Raw genomic sequence first — 22,048 nt, 5'->3', positions numbered from 1 at the left:
CAGTATTGACAGTCAGCGCGTACCTTATATCCCTTCAGGCGCCCCCGAACTGCACGGGGCGGGACGGGCTCCCAGTGCACCTCCGCCAGGGAGCTGCTCTGCACCAGGACCTGCACGCTGCCCGGAGCCGCCATGGGGACTGCAGCGGAGGAACGAAAAAAACGCACAGAACACAGCTGGTTAGCATTAATTTGTGCTCACATTAGCGTGCTAGCATAAATCTGCGCTCACGTTATCACGCTAGCATTCATTTACGCTTACGTTAGCATGGATTTATGCACACGTCATCACGTTAGCATTCATGAATTTATGCACATGTTAGCAAGTGCCCGAATGGAATGGTGCTCAATGGAAGGCGCAGGCAGCTCCACAGGAACTCTCGAGGCAACAGTGCCCATGGAAGAGCATGGTTAGCCCTCTGAAGCAGTCACACTCAGGGGGAGGCTATAAAGACGTGTGCGTCTATTATGTAATCACTGGTGACTCATCGGGGGGGTGTGACTCACGGTCCTCTCCGGAGTGGCCGATGTGCACCTGCGGCTCCGGGCCGCTCCCGTAGTCGTTGAGCGCCTGCACCTTCACCTCGTACGGGACGAAGGTGGGCGTCCCCGAGACCACGAACTTGGACACGTTGGCCACCATGACCGACAACCAGTCGCGCTCCACGTCCTTCTGCCTCCAGTTGACCATGTACCGGAGCCCCGGGCCGTTGGACTGCAGTCCCGTCAGCGGCTGTGGGGGGGGCGAAGGGGGGAGGGGCGGGGCGGGTGGGGTTCATTAAAACAGATTTCACTGGAACGCTATTAAAACTTCACTGCTCTCCGCCTTCGCTGGCACTTGCGCGCGTTCAGCGAGTCGCGCTGTGACGACATTGCGAGGTCGGCGGGACCGCGGAGCGTCGAAGCTCCCGTCGGCGAGGTCAGTTGCGCTCACCTTCCAGGATATCACCAAATTGTTGTACGCTGTCCCGGCTACCTGGACCGGGTGGTGAGTTCTATCGGCGCTGAAAGCACAAGACATGATGAGGACCGGCAGGAACGGCACGTCAGCGACTTGCCTACTAAGAGACTGCCTTACATTGACAGCTTCTCACTATCAATTAGTCATAATTCCTATGAACGGCCATTTAACAGTCCTATGTGTATGGGGTGTCAATGCCATGAGATGATTCCACACAGAGTGCCTGCATCATGATAGTTGAGGTGGGTCTTTAGATGGGAGAGGATCAGCATTTCCGCTGTCCCCACTGCTGTTTGAAGCTCATTTGACCACCAGGGGGAGCCAGAGCTCACAGGTCAATAACAGGGATAGGACGCTGGTGCTTTTTGAACAGAAACCAGAGAGGAGCTCTCCGTCAATCATGGGGTGTATTTTTAACAGCAATCGAACAAACCCAACAGTAATTGGTGGATGCCTTCTATCTATACTCCCGTCAAACATTCAAGGAAGCTCCCGGAAGCATAGCCACCAATCACTGATGGGGTTGTTGCGGTGGCTCATAAACAACCAACTCCGCGATTGGCCGAGCGGCCTCACCTGCCGGGTGGGTCTTGTACTGGCGCGAGGGGTAGCTGGGCGGGCTGTGGCCCACCCGGTTGGCGGCCAGCACGCGGAAGGCGTAGTGCACGTAGGGGGACAGCTTCAGGTGCGCCGTGGTCTTGGTCCCCGGCACCTCGGTCAGGTTGCGCCAGACGCCCGGCTGTCGAAGGCCGTCCTCGTACTGGATGAAAAACTCTGGGGGGGGGGAGAGGACCCTATGATGAGTGCGTATGCGTCTTAACCGAAATCGCCACGGAAACTCAGGAAATAAGGGCTTCGTTATGAGTGATTGAGCGAGTGAGTGAATCATATGATACAGATGAATGTGACAGGAAAATACAATAACCACAGGACAGACCGCATACTGTCAGATTGGCAGATTGTATTATAAAACAATGAGGGTTTTGTTGGTTCACATACTCTGAATTGGGCTGTTGTGCTCATCTCCGGGTATCCAGGTGAGCTGGACACTCCGTTCCCCCTCATCGGTCAGGTCCAGGTCCGTGGGGGGGTCCGGTTGTCCTGGAAAAGAATCTGCTGTCAGCTAGGCAGGACGGGCCAACGGCGTTGCACTTATTCGCTACAGCACCATCAAATGAGTTCCATTTTCACATCAAATGGGATGGGAAGGAACATAATATAAAGACAATGTAAGAATGAATGAATGAATGATTAGGTGTCAGTTTAAAACTTGTTTTGTCCCCTGTTGAAAACTTATCGATAAAGTTTTAGGCGCCCGTGGAACGTGCAAAGCTTTCGTTTTATGAATAATAAGTCTAAAAAGAACTAACAAGTGTTCAAGGCACTCGTATAGTAATCCAATGAGGAGAGCAGGAAAAGGGCAAAGTTATTATATAATGGCTAAATAAAATTTTAAAAAAGCTTTTGTTTTATGAAAATGAAGCTGGTGGAAGTCTTACATTTGAAATGTTTCAAAAACAGTGCAGGACCACAGATGGTCGACAGAACCAACTGACGATTCTATGCAATGCCGAAATCAAAGTCAATCTTGACGAGAATGAAAGCAGTGGGGATTGAGGAGAGCGGACGGCCCGTGACCTGTGACGGAGGCCACCGCCCACCCGGTGACATCACGCACACACGCACGCACAGTCAATGAACCAGACATGGCAAGGGGGCGCAGCATGCTTGAGGGAAAACAAAAAAAAAAGATGAACGGCTCCCCAAGCACGATGGGACTGGGTGGGACAGGCCCGGTAGCGACCGTGCGCTGGCACTTTACCGTAGACGACAGCCGGAGTCGGGGTGGGCTCTGGCGTGAGGAGGGCAGCAGTGAGGCAGGAGTTAGCGGTTAGTACGCGGGGCCACAGAAGAGAGATATGAGGACAATGAATTCATAGGACAGGCTTCACATGTGAGGTTCTGTGATTGGATCCCCCCATTTGACCAATCAGAGTCCATATAAAATCACACACGTTTAACCTGGTGTCTGGACTGGGCTTATTTTACAGTGTCATTTGGACAAGGAAGACGATCATAAACAACCGTACAAATTTCAGGAGGAGGGTCGGGGTCAAGGGTCAGGGGTCAGGGGTCAGGTTTCGGGAGGGGGCGTACCGATGACCGTGAGCATGGCGCTGGCGGAGTCCTGGTCCAGGGTGGTGTTCATGATGCAGGTGTAGGTGCCGGCGTCGTTCTCCGTCACGTCGTTGATGGTCAGGCTGTCCGAGTCCAGCACAAACCTGCGCAAGGTGACAGTGCTCTCACCACAGCTCTGAACCAGCTACTGCTGTGTCCTTCACTGTGTAAATTGCCTTTGAATCGTTTTTAATTGTTTAAATTGTGTGCAAATTGTTTTGAGATTTTTGGGCAAAGCTGGATGTGTTCACCTTGATCAAATTTCATTCCATGGACACTGTGTCTTAAATCCTGGGGTAAAGGTCATCTTGCAAGCGGTTAAACTGTGTGTACATTGTCAGTAAATTGTGCATAAATTGTCTGTAAATTGTGATTAAATTGCACACCTCTCATCATCGGGCAGTTCCCCGTTGTCCTTCAGCCAGATCATGTTCGGGGTCAGCGTGGGGTCGTGCTTCACCTTGCACTCAAAGTGGGCGTGGTCATTCCTCTGGACCACCTTGTACTCCGGCTGCTTGAGAATCCTGGTGGGTTCTGAGGAGGAGATGGCCATCTTGACTGAAGCTAAGTACCAAGTTTCTTCATAATATCTTTATAATATCTATGAAAAGGACTAATTCATAAAGCCTTTGTGTCCTCTCAAGAAGATAAGAACTGCTTATCTTTCTGTTGCACACAAATTGCAGCGCTACCAAATTCATGGCTGTCTTTTGCTTGTGTTTTGAGTTCACAAACGTAAAGAGTTCGATTATGTTCATCTGTGTATAAACGTAACACTGTCTTAGCTAAAGATTATACAGATAAATTAATTTCACAGGCTAACATATAATTTGCTTCCTTGTCTGTGGAAGAACTGAACTTTGCCCTGGGGTCATTTGCAGAACCCTGCGAATGCCATTGGCTCGTGGCTCACCTTTGACCTCCAGGAAGACGTGGTTCTCCTTGTTGCCCAGGGAGTTCATGGCCACGCAGGTGTACTTGCCGCTGTTGAGCGTCTGGGCCACGTGGATCTCCAGGGTCCCGTTCTTGTGGAGGACGTAAGGGTCGCCGTCCAGAACGCTGGTCTGGCTGTCCTTGAACCTTCGGGAGAGACGCGCGGGGGGGGGGGGGGGGGGGGTGGGGGTTAAACCGCGCGGGAGGCCTAGCGCCAGAGCTCACGCACAACCGCGTGGAAAATTTGTGGAACGGAATGTTCCGAAAACCAGCAGCCAATAAGGGATTGGATGAATGAGAGAGGGGCGACTTAGCTCAGGAGGTAAGAGCGACTGTCTGGCAGTCGGAGGGTTGCCGGTTTGATCCCCCTGCCCCGGGTGTCGAAGTGTCCCTGAGCAAGACACCTAACCCCCCTAATTCCTCTCAATTAGTTGATTGGTAACTTGCATGGCAGCCTTTGGTGTGTGAGTGTGTGTGTGAATGGGCGAATGAGAGGCATCAGTATATAAAAGCAGTCCATTTACCATTGGAGACAGCCAATGGAAACAAGTCACAGAATAAGAGACCGGACGGAGAGACAGACTGAGGCTACGAGTCGCTGGCGTCGGTCCCCCCCTGCAGTGTGGGGTGAGTTGGGGGGCTTGGGGGCGCTCACCACGTGATGTTCGGCGTGGGGGACCCGAAGGAGGCGCAGTCCAGCAGGGCGGGGTTGTTCCTGATCACCTGGTACACTCTGTTGGGCGGAGTCAGGACCCTCGGCGGCTCGGCTGCAAAGGGGGGCGGGTAAGCGCCGGTGGTTACGAGCCAATTGGCCGCAGGCTGGGCGGGGCACTGTTACCTCAGTGGAGTCCATTTTGAAATGAACAGCACTCAGTGGGATTAATACTTCAGAGCCAGGGTAGACATAAATGTTAGGCATCATTGATCATTTCATTTTAGACCTTAGAATCGCTTTAAAACTAGGAGGGGGATGAACTTGCAGAGGAATACACACTAGACTGTAAACATCAACGTGAATAAAATAAGCAGAACGACCTAACATTTTGACTCCACAAACCCCTGCGTTAAAGAAGCCATTTAATGACCCAAGACTCTGACTGTTCAAACTGCAACACTAAAAGAAACGACACAATGACCCAACACTTGGACTCGTGTGGGTGTGGCCGTGTTGCGACGTAAACAGGCAAGCGGTGGGCCGAACGGCCACAGCGCCCCCCCTGAGGCGGGCGCCCGCGCTCACCGAGCACGTTGACGAAGGCGTTGGCCAGCAGGTAGCCGTGCTCGTTGGAGGCCCTGCACTGGTAGACCGCGCTCGACCCCGTCTGGATGTCCGAGAAGATGATGGTGTCGTCCTCCACCTTCCTGCTCGGGTCCTTGGGCGCGTCTGTCAAGGGATGGCGGCGTGAACACAGACACGTTCAACCTGGCTATCCCCCCCCCGCAGTTTTCTGGTGTTTAGACTCTTTCGAAGAGTAGGTTTTTTCCGGAATGTTTGAAAAGTCAGCGTTCTAGAACTCCATTGCATTCAATTACCGGCAGCGATTGTGACATCAGCATTAGAACGCACAGCTAAGAACGTGCAATGGCCTTGCGGCTAGGGGCTAAAGGGTATGAGGGTAACTGTGAGTGTGTGGGATGAATGGGGGGGGGTGTGGGAGGGGGAGGGACTCACTCTCTATGGGGATGCCGTTCATGTACCAGGCGATCGTCGGTTTGGGGTTGCCGCTCGCTCGGCAGATGAGGACCCCGTTTTCTTTGGGGGCCAGGATGAGGTTCCTCGGGGCGCTTATCCAATAGGGGGCGGCTGTGCGGAGCAGAGGGAGGATCGAGGGGGTTCACTAAAAGCCTGGCCGTACCTCTCATTCACCCACTCTCTCACACATACACTCACACACACACACACACACACACACACACCGCTCTCACACACACACACACACACACCACACGCCTCACACACACACACACACACACCACACAAAACACACACACACTCACACACACACACACACACACACCGCTCAGCCGGCCGGTCGGCGAGGTGCGGGCGGACCTTTGACGGTGACGGTGATGGTGTGGTGGACGGAGCCCAGGCGGTTGCGCGCGGTGCAGCGGTAGTCCCCGGCGTCGGCCTCGGTGGCGCCGGCGATGCGCAGGACCTTCCGGAAGCTGGCGAAGGAGGTGCGGCCGGCCGGCAGGTCCCCGCTCTCTTTGTGCCAGGTGACTTCCGGAGTCGGCCTTGGCCGCCCGGCAAACGCAGAGCACAACCGTCAGCGAGCCGCTAGCCGCTAGCGGCTTCCAGGCGTCACAGTCAGATTTATAATCATTTAAAATAATGAGAACGCAATGCTAACTGCATAGCACCTTTCATCAGGCACAAAGTCCTTCAGAACTCACACCACACAAAGCAAACAAGCAAATTAAAAAGAGCCAAACAGCTGGAGAAGATCAATTATTCACATTACTTAAAATTATGGGGTGTGCGGGACGTGGGGGGGGCGTGTCGTGCGGGACGGGAGGGGTGGGGCCTGTCATGCAGGACAGGGGCGTGTCCTGTGGGACGGGACGGGACTCACAGGCCCTCAGCGATGCACTCCAGCTCCAGGACCTGGCCCCTCAGGACCGTCTTGGTGCTGCTGGGTCCGGTCGGGACCTGGAAGGAGGGCTTCCTGTCTTCCACGGGACCCTCTGCAGAGGATATGCGAGAGCATGAGCGCGCCTTCTCCAAAATCCAACAGCTCCCTCCCTTTGGCTTCGTCCCACAACCCGAATTTATATTTGAAAAGATGGTTTCCATGAAATTCACATTTCATGAAGATTTCCCATCACAATAGAATGAAATTGCTAGCTGGGCTAAACATTGTGCGCTAGGCCAGGCTAAACATTGTGTGCTAGCCAGGCTAAACGTCGCATGTTAGCCAAGCTAAACGTTGTGTGCTAGCTGTGGCTAAATGTTGTGTGCTAACCAGGCTAACCAGGTTAAATGTTATGTACTAGCCAGGCTAAACGTTTCACGTTAGCCAGGCTAAATGTTGTGTGCTAGCCGTGGCTAAACGTTTCACGTTAGCCAGGCTAAATGTTGTGTGCTAGCCCTGGCTAAACACCGCATGCTAGCCGTGCTGTACTTCCACCACATCCGGTGCCTCGGCCCCTGTGGGTCACTCAACAGCAGCAGGGGCTTTGGAAAGACACATAAGACCGTTAACGGTAGCGTGAAGGCAACATGAACGCGGGAAGCAGGTGTGAGAGCAGACTGTGGCGTTCTAGCCTTCTGCATCTGCTTTTCACTTCCTTCTGGCAGAAAAGTTAGCGGAAGGATCCGGAAGGGACATAATATGATCAGAGAGAGGACCTCATAGAACCTAGGTCTTCTAAAATGGGCATGGGTTGAGTTGTTAAATTGTTAAGAAATGAAAATTAATTTTGTTAAAGATGTTCATCATAGCCTATTATAAGCTTAGATATGTAACAGAAATAGGGATTTTTTTCAGTAACGAAAAAGGACATTATCAAATGCTGATTATTTGGGCAAGATGTGCTCTGAATGTACATACTGTGGGCTATAGTGCAGTACAATATTCCACTGAACTTTTTTATACCCAAGAAAGCAAATGTCCTTTTCATTAAAAAATTCCTATTTCAGCTATACAGGAAGGGAAGAGAAGTCTAATAATAATTATAATAAAAATAATGGTTAATAAATCAAAACTAACAGAGAAGAAGTACAGAGTAGTAGCAACTTTAAAAACATGATTTGTTCTGTTGAGCAGTGGTCAAAGACGAGGCAAGATTTGGGGTTAATGTAAAGAGATAGATTTCTATGTTTGTTAAATCGGGAGAGGGAGGGGGGAATCCACTAGGGGCGCCAGGACTCACCACCAAAAAAATCAGTGTCATTCAACAAAGCTGCCATTGTCTCATTGATCGCATCCACTGAAACAACAGAAAACCACAGACATGCAAAAACCACACACTCAACACACAAACGGTCATAGATACATTGAGGCAAACAAGGACACAACAAAAAAATTAAATCATGCAATGAACTATAAAATCGCAAGTGAGTGTTGGGGCTACGGACCAAAATATGTCAAAGGGTCACCACAGGAAACAGGGGAGGTTCAATTATTCAAAATGGCGGCACGTGGCGGGGAATCTAAGCGTATACAAAAGCCATTAAAGGCAGAGCTGCCCTTCCCATAAAGATACCCAACAGTAGCACCATAAGAAGCCCAGATAAACTGCCACAGGCTGTGCGACACCCCTGGGGGGGGGGGAGATCCAGCAGTTCTGGGTGTGTACCAGAGTTCACCGCATAAATAGAGAGAGACAGCGCACCCACACAAACATGAAAACAAATGAACAAACAGCTTCACCCTTTCGCCCTGACGGGTTCCCGCTGCAAAAACAATGAACTAGCACAACAAACAAAAACAACGAAGACAAAAGAAGGCAAAACGTAGCGATGGCTTTTTCGGCTTGTCGTTGGTAGCTGGGGCCAGCTTTTCAGCTCCTGCGCTTTTCAGCGGCGTTTCCCTTTCTCCTCTTTGTTCTGCGCTCCGGCAAACAAAAAAAACTTAGCACAAACCCCCGGCCCCGGTCTCGGCCCCGTACCCGTACCCGTCCCGTGGAGAGGAGCACGCCTCTAAGCCCCCGGGGCTGATTCGTTAGCGCAACCCAGGCGCGCGTGTTCTCCCCACCTGATAGGCGTGGGCCGAGGCAAACTGTTTTTACGCCGGTTCGAGTCCCACAGAATGGGTGGGGGGGGGGGGGCGGGGTGGGTCGGGATGGTTGGGGGGGGGGGGGGGCGTATCACTGTCAAACACCTGACGAGAGAGGGGGGGGCGTACCCTGCGACCCGACGGAGAGGGGGGGGGGCGTACTCACTGTCGAACACCCTGACGGAGAGGGGGGGGAGGGGGCGTACTCACTGTCGAACACCCTGACGGAGAGGGGCTGCTTCTGCTGGATGGTCTGCGTGTGGGGGAAGCGGGCGTAGCAGATGTAGTCGGCGCGCGTGTCGGCGCTCAGCACGTTGGCGAAGTGCATGTCCCCGTTCAGCGCCTGGGACACGCGCGCGCTCTGCGGAATCCTCTGGAAGTCTGCGGGGGGGGAAAAGGAGGGAGAGGAGAGGGAACAGGAGCACAACCGCATAACCATAAACACACGAGATGTACTGTACCCGAGCTATTACGCCATTTCTGCACTACGATATGAACGCAGTATAAATTATATACAGCCTGCCAAGGCCCGTTAGAGCAGTGAATTCAGTGGACGCTTTTAAACGCCAGCTAAAAACTTATCTTTTTAATTTGCTTTTAACTCGTTCATTATTTATTTTAAAAATTACGCTTTTAATACTTTTTACACTTATCGTACAATGTTTCGCATTTCGTGCTCTTACGTCACTGTTCTTAATCCTTATTTTTTATGTCAATCTGTACTTTCCCATATCTTTGTGTAAAGCCCTTTGGGCTGCATGCGTTGCATGAAAGATGTGAAATGAATAAAGTTTATCATTATTATTAGAGAATAAGTCATTCCATCCATCCAATACCATCAGTTCTAACATCAAAACTCAAAAATGAATCCTGTACTTACCACATAAAGTCAAATCAGCGTGATTAGAGTAAAGAATAAATTATCCATATCACCTTGCATGCATGTTGAACCATGTGCACAAGGTACAAGATGGCATCCCTCGTGCAGCGAATCTGTGACAACCGCATTAGTCAACGCCAAATTAGTACCAAATGAAACCGGGGCGAGTTTCGTCGCACCCCAGGGGGGTCCCGTGGGGGGCGCGGGGGACTTACTGTTGTCCATCCAGAACACGATGGGCGGGGGCACGCCGACGGGGGGGCTGCACTGCAGGACCAGGGGGGCGCCCTGCTGCACCAGGAGCGGCACGTACCTCTCCTTCAACCAAAAGGGGGACCCTGCGAGGGGGGCGAACAGCGGGCGGCTTCAGCGCGGGACCCCTCAAAACACGGCCCCCTGGGAGACGGAGTCTCTCACAAAATGGAGCATCTGCCTGATATGTGTAAGATACACTGGGCACGTGTGCACATGCACTGCTACAGTATAGCAAACACCTTATAAGTTTAAGATTTACTGGGCACGTGTGTTAAAGAATCCTTTTTACAACACGCACACCTATTACACTGTTTATTGTGCTGACACTATGCAGATGCTGGTCTGGACACAGCTGACATCTTTGATAGATTTGAGTAATACTTCATTTCTTCTCAATGACAAAAGGGTCCCCTCTGTTGTGGGCCAAATTTGGCCCCCAGGTTGCCAGTCAAACAGCCCTGCTTTACATGGGTTACATTGAGTAACACGAACCAATTCATTAATATACATTAATGAGTGCATTAATTAGAAAGCAATAATGATTGTATGATGTACCGATTGCAATGCGGGCAGGTTGTGGAAAGGAAGTGAGGCGTACAATACAGGAAGGAGTCAGACCAGACTATAACCGAAGCTGATCTACGGCTACCTACCAGGGACAAACAGAGGTAAGCTGGCAAACGGGAGAAACGGCGGAAAAATTTGGGGACGTGCGCGGGAGAACATTTTCCAAACATTTACCTTCCAGCAAAAGAGACTTGACGACAGATAAGTAATCTTATTTGAGAAGAAAGAGAGAGAGAGAGAAGACAGAGAAGAATGGTTAAAGCAGAGATGTATTAACAGACGAACCGGCCAGAGGAGGTGGCGGTGGTTGACCCGACAGGTCAAAGGTGAGGCGGAGATGGCGAGCGGGCGGGCGGGGCTCTTACTGGACTGGCGGATGACGATGTTGTTGGAGATGGCGGTCCCGTGCTCGTTGCGGGCGGTGCACTGGTACACGCCCTCGTACGCCTCCGCCTCCTCCCTGCCGATGTCAATGACCAGGGTGCCCGAGCTGGGCTTCATGATCACCTTGGAGTCCTTCTCGATGTCGAAGTGCGTCCCGTTCCGCGTCCACGAGAAGCTGCGCGCACCACGGCGTTATTGACACCCATGCTGACCAATAGGATCGCCGGACGCATCAAAAACTGACCAATAAGGTCGGTGGTACTTCGATCAACACCGATATGATCATTGCAAACCTCAAAATTGTCCAATGAGGTAATCACTAATATTAATACAGTCCAATAAGGTCACAACTAACATCAATACTGGCCAATAATATCATTATACCCATTCATGAATTGAAAAATCGTTGTGACATGCCAAGTGACACACACCACACGTATATTTGCAGTTGTTTACTTATGAATGTCTATGTACTGCTTATAAAGGTACTATGCAGTGCTAATGAAGGAGTTATAAAGCTCTTATGAACAACAACTCATAGAAAGTACTGTATACCCATCTGTTCCGGCCTTTGAAAAGCACTACGGTTACCTGGGATAAAGTATATATAAAGTAGCAACAGGTAAAACTGTTACGCATGTGTAATACAGGCTGTATCAAAAACGTTATAAACACGTTATAAACACTGTTATAAACGCGTGATCCCAGCAGATCCGGCTGATCCCAGGTCAGTCTGGCGGGCGCCGCCGCGCGGACCGAGCGCGCTCAGACGGGGGGGGGGGGGGACTCGTACCTGGGGTGGGGCTTCCCCTTGGCCTCGCAGTGGATGACGATGTTCTCCCGCGGGTCGAAGATGTAGTCCTTCGGGGACTGGTGGGTGATGGTGGGCGGCTGCGGCACTGCGGTTGTCAGAAGGAGGCAGTTCTCGGTGAACTCGCGGCCGAACCGTCGACGCGCTACCGTAAACGCCAGCGCCGTTTACTCCAACCAACGGACGACGAACAGCCAAAGCTCAATTAGCAAAACGTGCAAAAGAATTAAAGCTCTGGTACATCGTCTTTCTTACCTCGTACTTCATCACTTCGCACTAGTCCAGGGGCACTCAAATCTAGCCCTTGAGGCTAGCAGTACTGCTGGTTTTCTTTTCTGCCTGACAGTTCAACGATCAATGCCGCTGATTGGCCAGAGATTTAACACACCTGGCGTCTGAAGTTTAACGTCAGTCCTGATTGGAGGGGAGGAATGAAAACCAGCAGCACCGCTGGCTCTGAGGGCCAGTAGCACGCACGAGCCCGGTGTGACGAGGAAAGCATTCGAGGAAAGTCGTCAACAGAAGCATGCAGACATAATACCACTCCAATCCACGCTCAGAAACAAACAAAAAAAAGGGAGACCAAGCGCAGGCAACGATCAGAAGCACAGCAAAAAATAAATTAATTTAAAAAAATAAAATAAAATAAAATAAATAAACCACGCTAGCTTTTCGGTCCGCGGCCGGCAGACGTGGCCGAAACTTACGTCCTTCCAGAACTTTGGCTTTTGGTTTCCAACCCCGAAGGTTCGGCGGGAGCAGGGCCAGGCGAGGGCGGAGAAAGTCAGACGTTAGTGACCGGGGTCGAAAGAACCAGAGCCGCGCGCTCCCTGACCGCGTTTCAAACCGCCGAGTTGAAACCGTCCCCCCCTCTCTCACCCGCAGACGGATGCACTGCCCAGGGGACCCGGGAGGCTCAGATTAAGAGAGGGCCAATACATCACCTTCATTCAGCTGATTCACTCACCCGGGGGGGGGGTATTTACAATGGAAGGGGGCTTAAGAGCATCCACCGCCGCTGAACAGACCTGACTAACTGCATTCCCCCACCGCCAAAGCACTCAGACGCAAGTGCCAAGGACTTAATGCGTCGAAAACAGTCCCCCTACAGTGTTTAACTGACATTAAGAACTGCTTTTTTCCCCCCCTTGGCCTCAAGCTCCCATGATTCATTGCACGGCCTTTGTCTGGGAAGTCTGTGCGATGTCAGCGAAACACCTGACGGAAGTTGTAGCGCAGCGCCAAAAATCAGACAGCAGAAGGAATTTTTTAAAACGTCATGAAAATGAAACTCAAGCTATATTTTGGTGCACATCACAACTGAACTAAACATCACCATTAACAATATGTCCGCTTAAAGAAATGGGGTGAGCTTCTCCTTTATCACGCAGGCGAGGCGGTTAGAAAGGGGCGGGGCCGTGGGTGAAGAGCAGGGGTGGGGGGGGGGGGCGCTCGCGGTGACGAATGGCGGCCGGTTGGCCGAGCTGCCGGTTAACGCCCAGAGAGAGGCTCTCGCCAGACGAAACTCGGCGGCATCACGAGGGGCGATCAAAGGAGTCAGTAAAGCGGACCGATCTACACTGCCTGGTTCTGGGACGGTGAGGGAGGTGGGGGGTTGGGGGGGGTTTTGGGGGGTTGGGAGTTCATTGCAGGACCTGACCCGGGGGCCGAGTTCGCTCCGGAACATCGCCGTTCGCTCCCCGTCAGTCCTGCTCCAGCTCCAACTCAAAGACGAGTGCCTTTCTGCATAGCAAACGGCGGACAAACCACCCGACCCTACGTTCACTGAGAAAGGGAGATGGGGCGACACTTTGGTCTAACTCAATAAAAAGGCAAATCGAGTTTTGCACCATCCCTGAAAACAAAGCATTATAGAAGGAAGTACTTGTTAAAGATGTCGCTTGTGAGGCGTGTCATAGGGAAAGCAGAGTAGTGTACAGGGATCTGGTGGGCAGTGCACTGGGGCAGACCAGCCTTCTGACTGTGTTTGGGACTGACCTACATTAGGGCCTTTACACGGAGTCCCGTTGAATCGGTGAAATGCCAATACCCCTACGCTGTCACACCCAAGCCCGGCTGATGGATGTGTCCTGCCCGGCGCTGATCGACCAGTCGCTACGGAGGTGTCTGCCATTAGCTTCTAAATGTCAGCCGCAATGTCATTATGTGGAAAAAAAAAATCCTCTCACAGGAGCAACCGTAAATTAAATGTGACGTTGCGTGTTGGACGGGTAAAAGTAAAGCCGTGAGAGGTACTCGGCACACAAATTTCGGACCGATGTGTGTGTGTGTGTGTGTGTGTGTGTGTCGGGTAACGGTCATCAGGTACGGGAGGAGAAAGGGGTCGTCCTGGAAACGTCCAGGACTCTCTTCGGGTTTGCGAGCCGCTTTTTTTTCCGGTACTTACGGTCAAGGGGCACTTCCAACGCGGCGGTCATGTGACCCAGGAGCAGCGCCAGCAGGGCTCCGCTCGCCGCGCTCCGTCGCTTGCTCTCCATGGCTCCGCGAGTCCCAGAGGAGGTTCCGTCTCGTCCTGGCGCGCCTCGAGTTTCCCACCCCCGCGCGCGTCCTCCGCGTCTGCCGGGCGGCCTGAGGAGGGGGGAGAGAGAGAGAGAGAGAGAGAGGCCAAACGCTGTTACCGCGGAAACGAGGGGGCCGGTTCTGACAGTGCTTATGCCCGCTGTGGGCTGCAGTGTGACAGTACAGTAAGCCGTGTTCTGGATAAGAGGGGTCCGTGCGAGTGCATTTGGCCATAGCAATTACAGCCCTGACGGGGACGCCATCAGGCCTCCAGGCCGACGTATTGATTTAGTGTCACGGGAGCGGCATTCCAAATGGCCGCACCGTCTGGTTCTCTGAAATTAGGCGACGCGGAATGGACTAGAATGCCCCGCGCTTTTAATCAATTACATCTGACGTCCTCAGAACAAGCTACTGCTGCAACAGACTGCAGTTATTTCCCTCCAAATGGGGGCAGCCATTTTATAACGACAATAAAATTTAAACTTTGTGGTGACAGAGAACTTTTTAAAAGCTGGTACTGTATACCCAACATTACAGTACCATTAATAACATGGTGCTTGTGTGTGGTATGAAGCGCTACTACCTCAAAGCTTCAAAATCCTTAAGACTGATAGTTTTAGACAGTTCCACATAGAGCTGGTGATGGATACTTTTTAACAGCAGTTTGTAGTCCTTATTGAACCCTCATGGGAATTGTAGTCTGTCAGAGGAAGGGGCTCTGCGTGCATTAGTCATTGCTGAGAGCTATCACAGAGACACATGCAGGTCCCAGGAGACCTTTAAAGTCAGTCTTCAAGAGGGTCAGTGCCAGGACAGGATTAAGGCTCCATTGTCTTATCAGGGTTACTGTAGCCTCCGCAGCACCTGCAGGAGAGGACCTGAAGGAGCCATCAGAACCGGAACTAGGGTTCTGGTGGCCTTAAACCAGAATGTTTTTGTGCTCCCAAAGTGTTTATTCTTTCATGTGAAATGTTTTTACACTGAACGGCCGGTTTTCGTGAAGCTTTCATATGCAGATGAACTTCACGCACGAAGGGAAAGGTTCCGCGGAATGCGTACCTAATTGAAAAGCAACCTCCCGATTCGAAAAAAAAAAAGGCGTTCCCGTTGGCTCGAGCGCGTCTCCGTCCTCGTCCTCCTCCTCCTCCTCCGAGGAGGAGGAGGAACTCGGGGTCCCGAAAAAAAAGAGGCGTGACCGAAGACGGGCGGAGAACAGAGCCGCCACTCAGGCGTGGGGAGATGGGAGGCGCCTTTTGTGCGCGGCCTGGTTGGGCCGTCTCATTATCCGCGAGGCAGGCAGGCGGGGCGGGCGATGCGCTCCGACGCCGCAGACTCGCGGACGGATCCGATTCGTCGAGCTGTCGAAAACGCGAGGGGTGCGAGGACGAGCGGTCGGCAACGGGAAGACGACCGCGCGTTCGCGGTGAACCGCCCTGACGAGGGCGGCTGATGTGCTTTCAGGGCCCCAGAACAGCCGAGGGTTAGCTTAGCGAGCCGTTAGCCCTCATCCAGGGCCGTGGGTTCAGTGTGAGCGGTTAAGGATAGCCAGACTCAGATCCAGTACTAGGAGATCCAGCCAAGACGTCCCCACCCCAGCCCCCCTTGTGTAGCCTTGGGGCTGTTGCTGGTTAAGCTCAGCAGCTTTGCTTATCTAAAAGACCCAGCGCTCCGAACGGGGCATGATTACCCAGCCCGGCCCTCCAGTGAGGCCGGCTCAGTGAGCCATCACCGGGGCTGGGTAGCGCTCGTGCGCTTCAGCGCTGCTCCACTTTCTCCAGACGAGCACCGGGGTTCAGCCAATGAGGCTCAGAGGAGCCCCCGGGTTCAGCCAACGAGGGGCTTCGGGGCGAGGCTGGCGACGACCGTCTGCGAAGAACCGGAAGGTTCCGTCGGCCTCGTGTTCACCGAGAAGGGCCTCGACCGCAGCGGCGCACAAACGCGTTCCTCAGAGCGGTTCTGCGTGATCCCTCTCGTTAGATTTCATAAGAGCGAGGGGGTGTGTGTGAAAGCCTGGGGATGTGAGGGAGAGGATCGTGGGGTGCCTCGTGGGGTAGCCTGCAGAGCACTGTCCGCACGCGCCCATTACGAGCCGCGGCGTGAAGCCGAAGAGCCCGCGGCGCTAACAACCGCGCTATCGCTCGGACCGCGAGCCGAAACGGGCCGTTTCCGGTTAGCGCGTATCGGGTGAGCTTTTTGTGGAGCCGGTGGTGTTGTTGTTTTCGCCTTACGAATGGGATCTGGGCCTAATTCCTCGCTTCCCACGTTGTGCAAAGCCGGCCCTCTCCGGGGGGAAACGGGGGTGCCAATGAGCTCCCATTCACCCGCCCCCCCCAAACCCCCCCAACACCCCCAACCCCAACATTCACACAGCAACAAAACCCCTTCCACCCCCGCCCACCCCCCAGCCTTTAAAATCTTTAAAGAGCTCCTTGTCATTCATGAGAATGGCGGCCCGGGCCCGTAGCATTAAAGAGCGGAATCCACCCCGGATGGCTGGGAGATTTAACCCCTGGGAGGCCGGCGATTGGATAATAGGGCTTTGTGACACAAAAAATGGGGCGGAGCTAACCTGCACTATCAGCGCCGGCGGTGTCATCTCCACAGTGGGAGGAGTGAAGGGGCCCCCGGGCAGGTTAGCGCTCGTAGCGCAGCTCTGTGTGTGGAGCAGCGCGCTGCATTAGCATACACACACAAAGGGCCTCCACCGGCCTGCCAGCACCACTACAGCGCTCGCTACTCACAGACCGTACACGCGCGCAGAATACACAAACACCGGAGTGCAGGAATGAATACACACACATACACACTCACACACTCACACACACACACACGCTCAGAATACACAAGCACCGGAGTGCAGGAATACACACACACACACACACACACTCACACACCACACACACGCTCAGAATACACACACACACCAACACACACCGCTCAGATACACAACACGGAGTGCAAAAAAATCATACACACACACACACACACTCCACACCGCGATACAAGCGGTAATCACACACACACGCTCCCAAGCAATACACAAGCACCGGAGTGCAGGAATATACACACACAACACACACACCACTCACACGCTTTCACACACACACGCGTCGAATCAAACCCCGAGCACACACACACTCTCTCCACACACACACACACCACCACCACACACACACACACACACACACACTCTCACCACACGCCACTCACACACACACACACCACACGTCGAAACAACTGCAGAATACACAAAGCACTCACGAGTGCATCAATACACACCACACTACACACACACTCACTGACACCACACACACACACACACACACACACACACTCACACACAGGCAGTGAGATTAGCTGAATCACAGGCAGTAGATCACAGCCACTCCAGGGCTGGTGAGAGAAGGTCAAGTGCTGGGGGAAAAGGCTTCCAGAACCTTCCCGTAACCACGGCAACACACCGGCCCAAAATAAAGCCGCCCCGTTCAGTCAAACGTAGCAGGAGTCCTGAGCGCGCACACGCACGTGCACACACCCCCCTCCTTTCGCACACCAATTATGAGAAATCTAAAACTAAGAGCGGTACAATACATAACACCTTTATTTTGGGAATGAATACCCAGGAACCGGTGTGGTTTAGTTTTCTGTTACATAGGCTGCCGTTTATACTGAAAAACAAATAGTTTCGGAATGAGATTGTGCTGGAAAGAACCATGCGACTTCCATCTCTGTCTCTGTGGTCTTTAAAATGTCAGATAAATACACTACAGACACTTAATCAACTAAACAAAGACCTTTCACCACCCACAAAAAAACATGAAAACATATTATAAACTGAGAAAGAATGTGCATTATTACAGCTAATATGCAATTTTACAATGTTTGCAATTCACAATGGCTGTGTTGTTATATTACCAGTATACTGTTAGTTATACATCACAGAAATAGCCATGATCAATGTAATGATGGCAGGATATCTCCCTAGCACCCCTGACAGTGTCCAGCTAGGCCCAGGATGGCACACATCACACTGTTCCCAGTAGGCTACTTTCTACTATTGAGTTGTGCTGACAGTGCAGTTTCTTCACAAACTCACCGAAAGCTATTTGTCCAACAGTAAGCGCGTATTCGCATTATCCATCAGGCAAAGCCGCTTCGTCCAAAACACCGCAGGTCGGCACAGCCCCTTATCGAAGCTGTTCTCGTCAGCAGTTGCTGGCTCCGCGGCGCTTATTTTGCAGCCCTATTGTGTACTCAGAGTCGTTTGTGTAAAAAAAAAAAAAAAATGACATCAGCGCTTTTAATCACAGTGTTTTCAGGGCCCTGGCCTTCCAGCGCAGTCCCCCGCTCGATGACCATTCTTCCCCCGGCTTTGGGAAGTGCTGACGGTCAGCGGCGCTCTGCTCAGACCCTATCCCCTCCCCACACCCCCCCACACACCCCCCCACCGCATTGTCTCCCCTTCCTCATCATTTCTGGCTCAGCGGAAAGTTCCGGAGCGGCCTGTGCCGACAGAGCCAGCTTTCTGTAACCGCGGAGAGCCAGCGTAACGAGCAGCCCGCGTTTGCGCTGCTCGCGCAGAGCAGCCAGGTTACGCAGGTCGCGGTAACCCGGAGGAGTCAGACTCCGGTCCTTGGGCCACCGCCCCACAAGCCTCATTCGCACTGATTGGCTAAGGAGCGCGGACACCTAGCCTTAATGGTGTGATCGAAACCACAGGCCTGCAGGCCTGCACCTCAGGACCGAGTTTGACCCCATTAGTCATATAAATTCATGATGATGATTGAAGACTCGGGGTCAAATACCTACGATCTACCATTAGCGCATAATTTATTGAGCGTGAAACTGTTGTAAGCTTGCTCTCAATTGGCCTCTCTCTGGTTAAATAAAGGTCTCTATATAAATGCATATTAACTATCAGGCACTGCTGTTGTTAAAAATGGCACCTTTAGATACTATTTCTCCGGGCAAGAGAATGACTGACGGGTGGGAAGCCTCACGTGGTGCCTGTATCATCAGCGGAGACTGCAGCTGTGTGCACGCTGGGACTCCTTAATCGTTACCCAAACCCAAGCACCTTCGGGGGGGGAGTCATTAGGAGGCGACACGGAGGCAATTATCAGAGGCGGAACCAAAAGTCGGTGAGAGCAATTATCGCTTAATGCAATCCCCGCGACGCGAAATGAGTCCTTTCACCCCCCAGCGCAGCTGCGCGGCGTAGCCGTGGTTACGTTTGATGTCGCCTCTCGCTTAAACTGCTGGTTTAAAAATGTGAAATTGGTGAAATTAGTTACCGTTTCCCAAACGTGGAGAGCTGGGTTAGGGATCAGGGGCGTTGGGTAGAGGGTCACGCTCAAATTTCTCGCGTGACAAACCCCCCCCGTCTCCGTATGGCTTCAACAGTTCCCCTGGCCCTAACCATCCATCCATTATCAAACCTGCTTATTCTTGGTCAGGGTTGCGAGGGGGGGGGGGGTGCTGGAGCCTATCCCAGCATGCACTGGGCGAGAGAGCTGGAATACATACTGGACAGGTCGGCAGTCCACTGCACCAGTCACTCACACACTCATTCCGACGGGCAATTTGGACTCTCATATTAACCTACTCTGCATATCTTGGGACTGGAGGAAACCCACGCGGACACAAGGAGAACATGCAAACTCCACACAGAATGGCCCCGGCCAGGATTCGAACCAACAACCTTCAGCACCTAACCTACTGCACGGGCTAGTGCAGGAACCCCTTTTCCATAGCGCACGTACACTTCCTGCGTTGCTCTTGTTATCCTAAAATGCACCTCTGGCTCATTTCATTACTTCATGTAGTTGTGCTTTTAAGGGTACAAACGATTAAGCAATTAAAGCGCTGTCTTTGACTTTCTGGATCAGGAGCGATCTAATCAAAATGGCACTTGAGTTAACGTGTTGGAAATGAGCAAGGCGCAGCCGTAAAACTAGCAGAAACCTAAACCTTAAGCACTAAAGACTCATGCCGACAGTAAGCACATTGTAGTGGGGGAGAAAAATGAGCCTGTGGACCTGCATTCTTCAGAAATACAGGAGGCGGAACAGAAATAAAGATTTAAAAAAAAAGGCCTACTGAAGATCTGTACAATAACTGCAAAGGGGGAACAGTAAGCGAGTGTATTCATTGGAGCCCGAGTGCACATCTTAGCTGGGTTACTTTGTTCTGTTTATATTTTTTTAATGCTTCACAAATGACAGTCAACATTGTGCCTCATAAACTCAAACGACTTTAACTGGCAATCCTAGTGGAACGTCGTTCCCGCGTAAATGTTCAGGTGTCCTGGCACACACAACGCTGGAACTTTTTTTTTTGCTGTGATAGATGCAGACAGCGTAAAGTAAAGAGGAAATAACACAACCCAGGTAATCCAGGCCGCCGGAGCAGGACGGCACCGGCCGCGGACCGCACGCGAGCGACCGGCCTGACCGCGCGCGAACGAAACGGAGCGGACGAAAACAACAAGCCGAGCTAAGCTTTTTTCTTTTTTTTGCAGAGCGGTTATGAAAGCGCTCCCGAAATACGAAGGTGGGAGCGCCCTGCCTGATCCCGCCGAGCCCCCCCCCCTTTCCCGTTTCGCGCCCCCGCTCCTTGCCACCTGCGGCTCGAGAAGGTCGCGTCGAAGGAAGAGCCCCCGCACCGGAATCAAACGAACAGTGTGCGCGACCGCCAAGAACCACCGTTCAAAGGGCCCCTCCACCCCCCCCCCCCCCAAAGGCCCGCGCCCCCGCGTTACGCCGCCAGAGGAATTCCTCAGACTCCTCTTCGCGTTGGCGGCGAGCTTCCTGGGCGGAGACGAAACGGTAGAACAGAACCGAGTCGAAGGAGAGCGCAGTCTGTTCCGCAAAGTTCCCTTTCTGTCCCGTTTCTAAGGTTTCGCGCGCAACACTTTACGGACAACAGGAAATGAACGCTTGCTCTGACGATCGACGATCTCCTTTTCGGATGTTACACGGGGAAAGGAACAACGGTTTTTGTTTAAAGCTAAACTGGGTATAATACCTTAAATGGCAATTAATGTGTCCCTTGAATATATAAACAATTAAATGAATAAGTGTGCGCAAATGCAACTATTAATCTTCACTAAAAGATTAATACCGCATCTTGTGACTCGGTCTTCAAGTGAATCAGGTGTACAATTAGGAGTTAGGTATGAAATTGGGAGGGGAGTATATAAATGACAGAAGAATTCTCCCAGCCTCCTTCCATGCGGTTACCATAGTGACCATGTCAAACATAATCATTAGAGACACAACTTCATAAAAAGCAGTGGTTACTGAGGTCAGGCAAAATGCCACGATGCAAGAAACACACTCAACATTTCCCAAAATTTATTATTCACCCGAGGACAAAATGCGCTGAGGTATATTAAGATAAATTAAAGGCCTTTTGTGATGAAACGCTTTTCAGACAATGCTCATGTATATTAATGAGGAGAGTGTATTAAAGCACAATATATTTAAAGGCACGTTGAGCTGCTGATATAATTCAAAAGTTCCACAGATTGTGCGCGGTGACACCAACCCCAGCCAGTTCTGCTGACGTCCTGGCTTTCAACGGGCTACCTCTGCTTCTGTTCTTTTAACCCTTCGAAGAGTCGGTTATTTTGGAATGTTTCTGCCCCCAAAATAAAAGGCAAAAGGGTAGTCTTCTTGCCTTAAAATGGCACGACGGGAGCCACAGTAAATTCACGAGGGCGCATTTGTGCAGCCCGGGCAATCTGGCAGACCGCATACAGGACGCAATCAAGCTGCAGCGCAGCCGTTGAGAGACCCGCATCTATTCCAGTATGAGGTCAAATGCATCAAACCG

At 52.0% G+C, this 22,048-nt stretch overlaps 1 protein-coding gene across 9 annotated transcripts in view; it reads right to left on the bottom strand.

Annotated features, from left to right (window-relative positions):
* Positions 1-22,048, bottom strand: part of nrcama (neuronal cell adhesion molecule a) — a 60,304-nt gene that overhangs the window by 12,671 nt on the left and 25,585 nt on the right. For 4 of the 9 annotated variants that reach the window (XM_064318764.1, XM_064318769.1, XM_064318770.1 and 1 more), the window contains exons 3-21: positions 14,097-14,278; positions 11,672-11,777; positions 10,860-11,053; positions 9,888-10,010; positions 9,003-9,173; positions 7,948-8,004; positions 6,648-6,759; positions 6,125-6,309; positions 5,744-5,875; positions 5,312-5,455; positions 4,727-4,838; positions 4,052-4,218; positions 3,525-3,672; positions 3,118-3,242; positions 1,960-2,061; positions 1,508-1,734; positions 934-975; positions 507-732; positions 24-139 (exon numbers count right to left, since the gene is read on the bottom strand). In XM_064318764.1, coding sequence (XP_064174834.1) covers positions 24-139; positions 507-732; positions 934-975; positions 1,508-1,734; positions 1,960-2,061; positions 3,118-3,242; positions 3,525-3,672; positions 4,052-4,218; positions 4,727-4,838; positions 5,312-5,455; positions 5,744-5,875; positions 6,125-6,309; positions 6,648-6,759; positions 7,948-8,004; positions 9,003-9,173; positions 9,888-10,010; positions 10,860-11,053; positions 11,672-11,777; positions 14,097-14,278 — 2,671 coding nt within the window. Of the gene's footprint in view, positions 1-23; positions 140-506; positions 733-933; positions 976-1,507; positions 1,735-1,959; positions 2,062-2,782; positions 2,813-3,117; positions 3,243-3,524; positions 3,673-4,051; positions 4,219-4,726; positions 4,839-5,311; positions 5,456-5,743; positions 5,876-6,124; positions 6,310-6,647; positions 6,760-7,947; positions 8,005-9,002; positions 9,174-9,887; positions 10,011-10,859; positions 11,054-11,671; positions 11,778-12,396; positions 12,415-14,096; positions 14,279-22,048 lie in introns of all 9 variants that reach the window. The other 5 variants (XM_064318763.1, XM_064318767.1, XM_064318768.1 and 2 more) reach the window with 3 other exon arrangements.

Source organism: Anguilla rostrata, chromosome 19 (genome assembly GCF_018555375.3).
Source record: "Anguilla rostrata isolate EN2019 chromosome 19, ASM1855537v3, whole genome shotgun sequence".
Lineage (NCBI taxonomy): Eukaryota > Metazoa > Chordata > Actinopteri > Anguilliformes > Anguillidae > Anguilla > Anguilla rostrata.
This window is presented reverse-complemented; position numbering and strand designations above follow the sequence as displayed.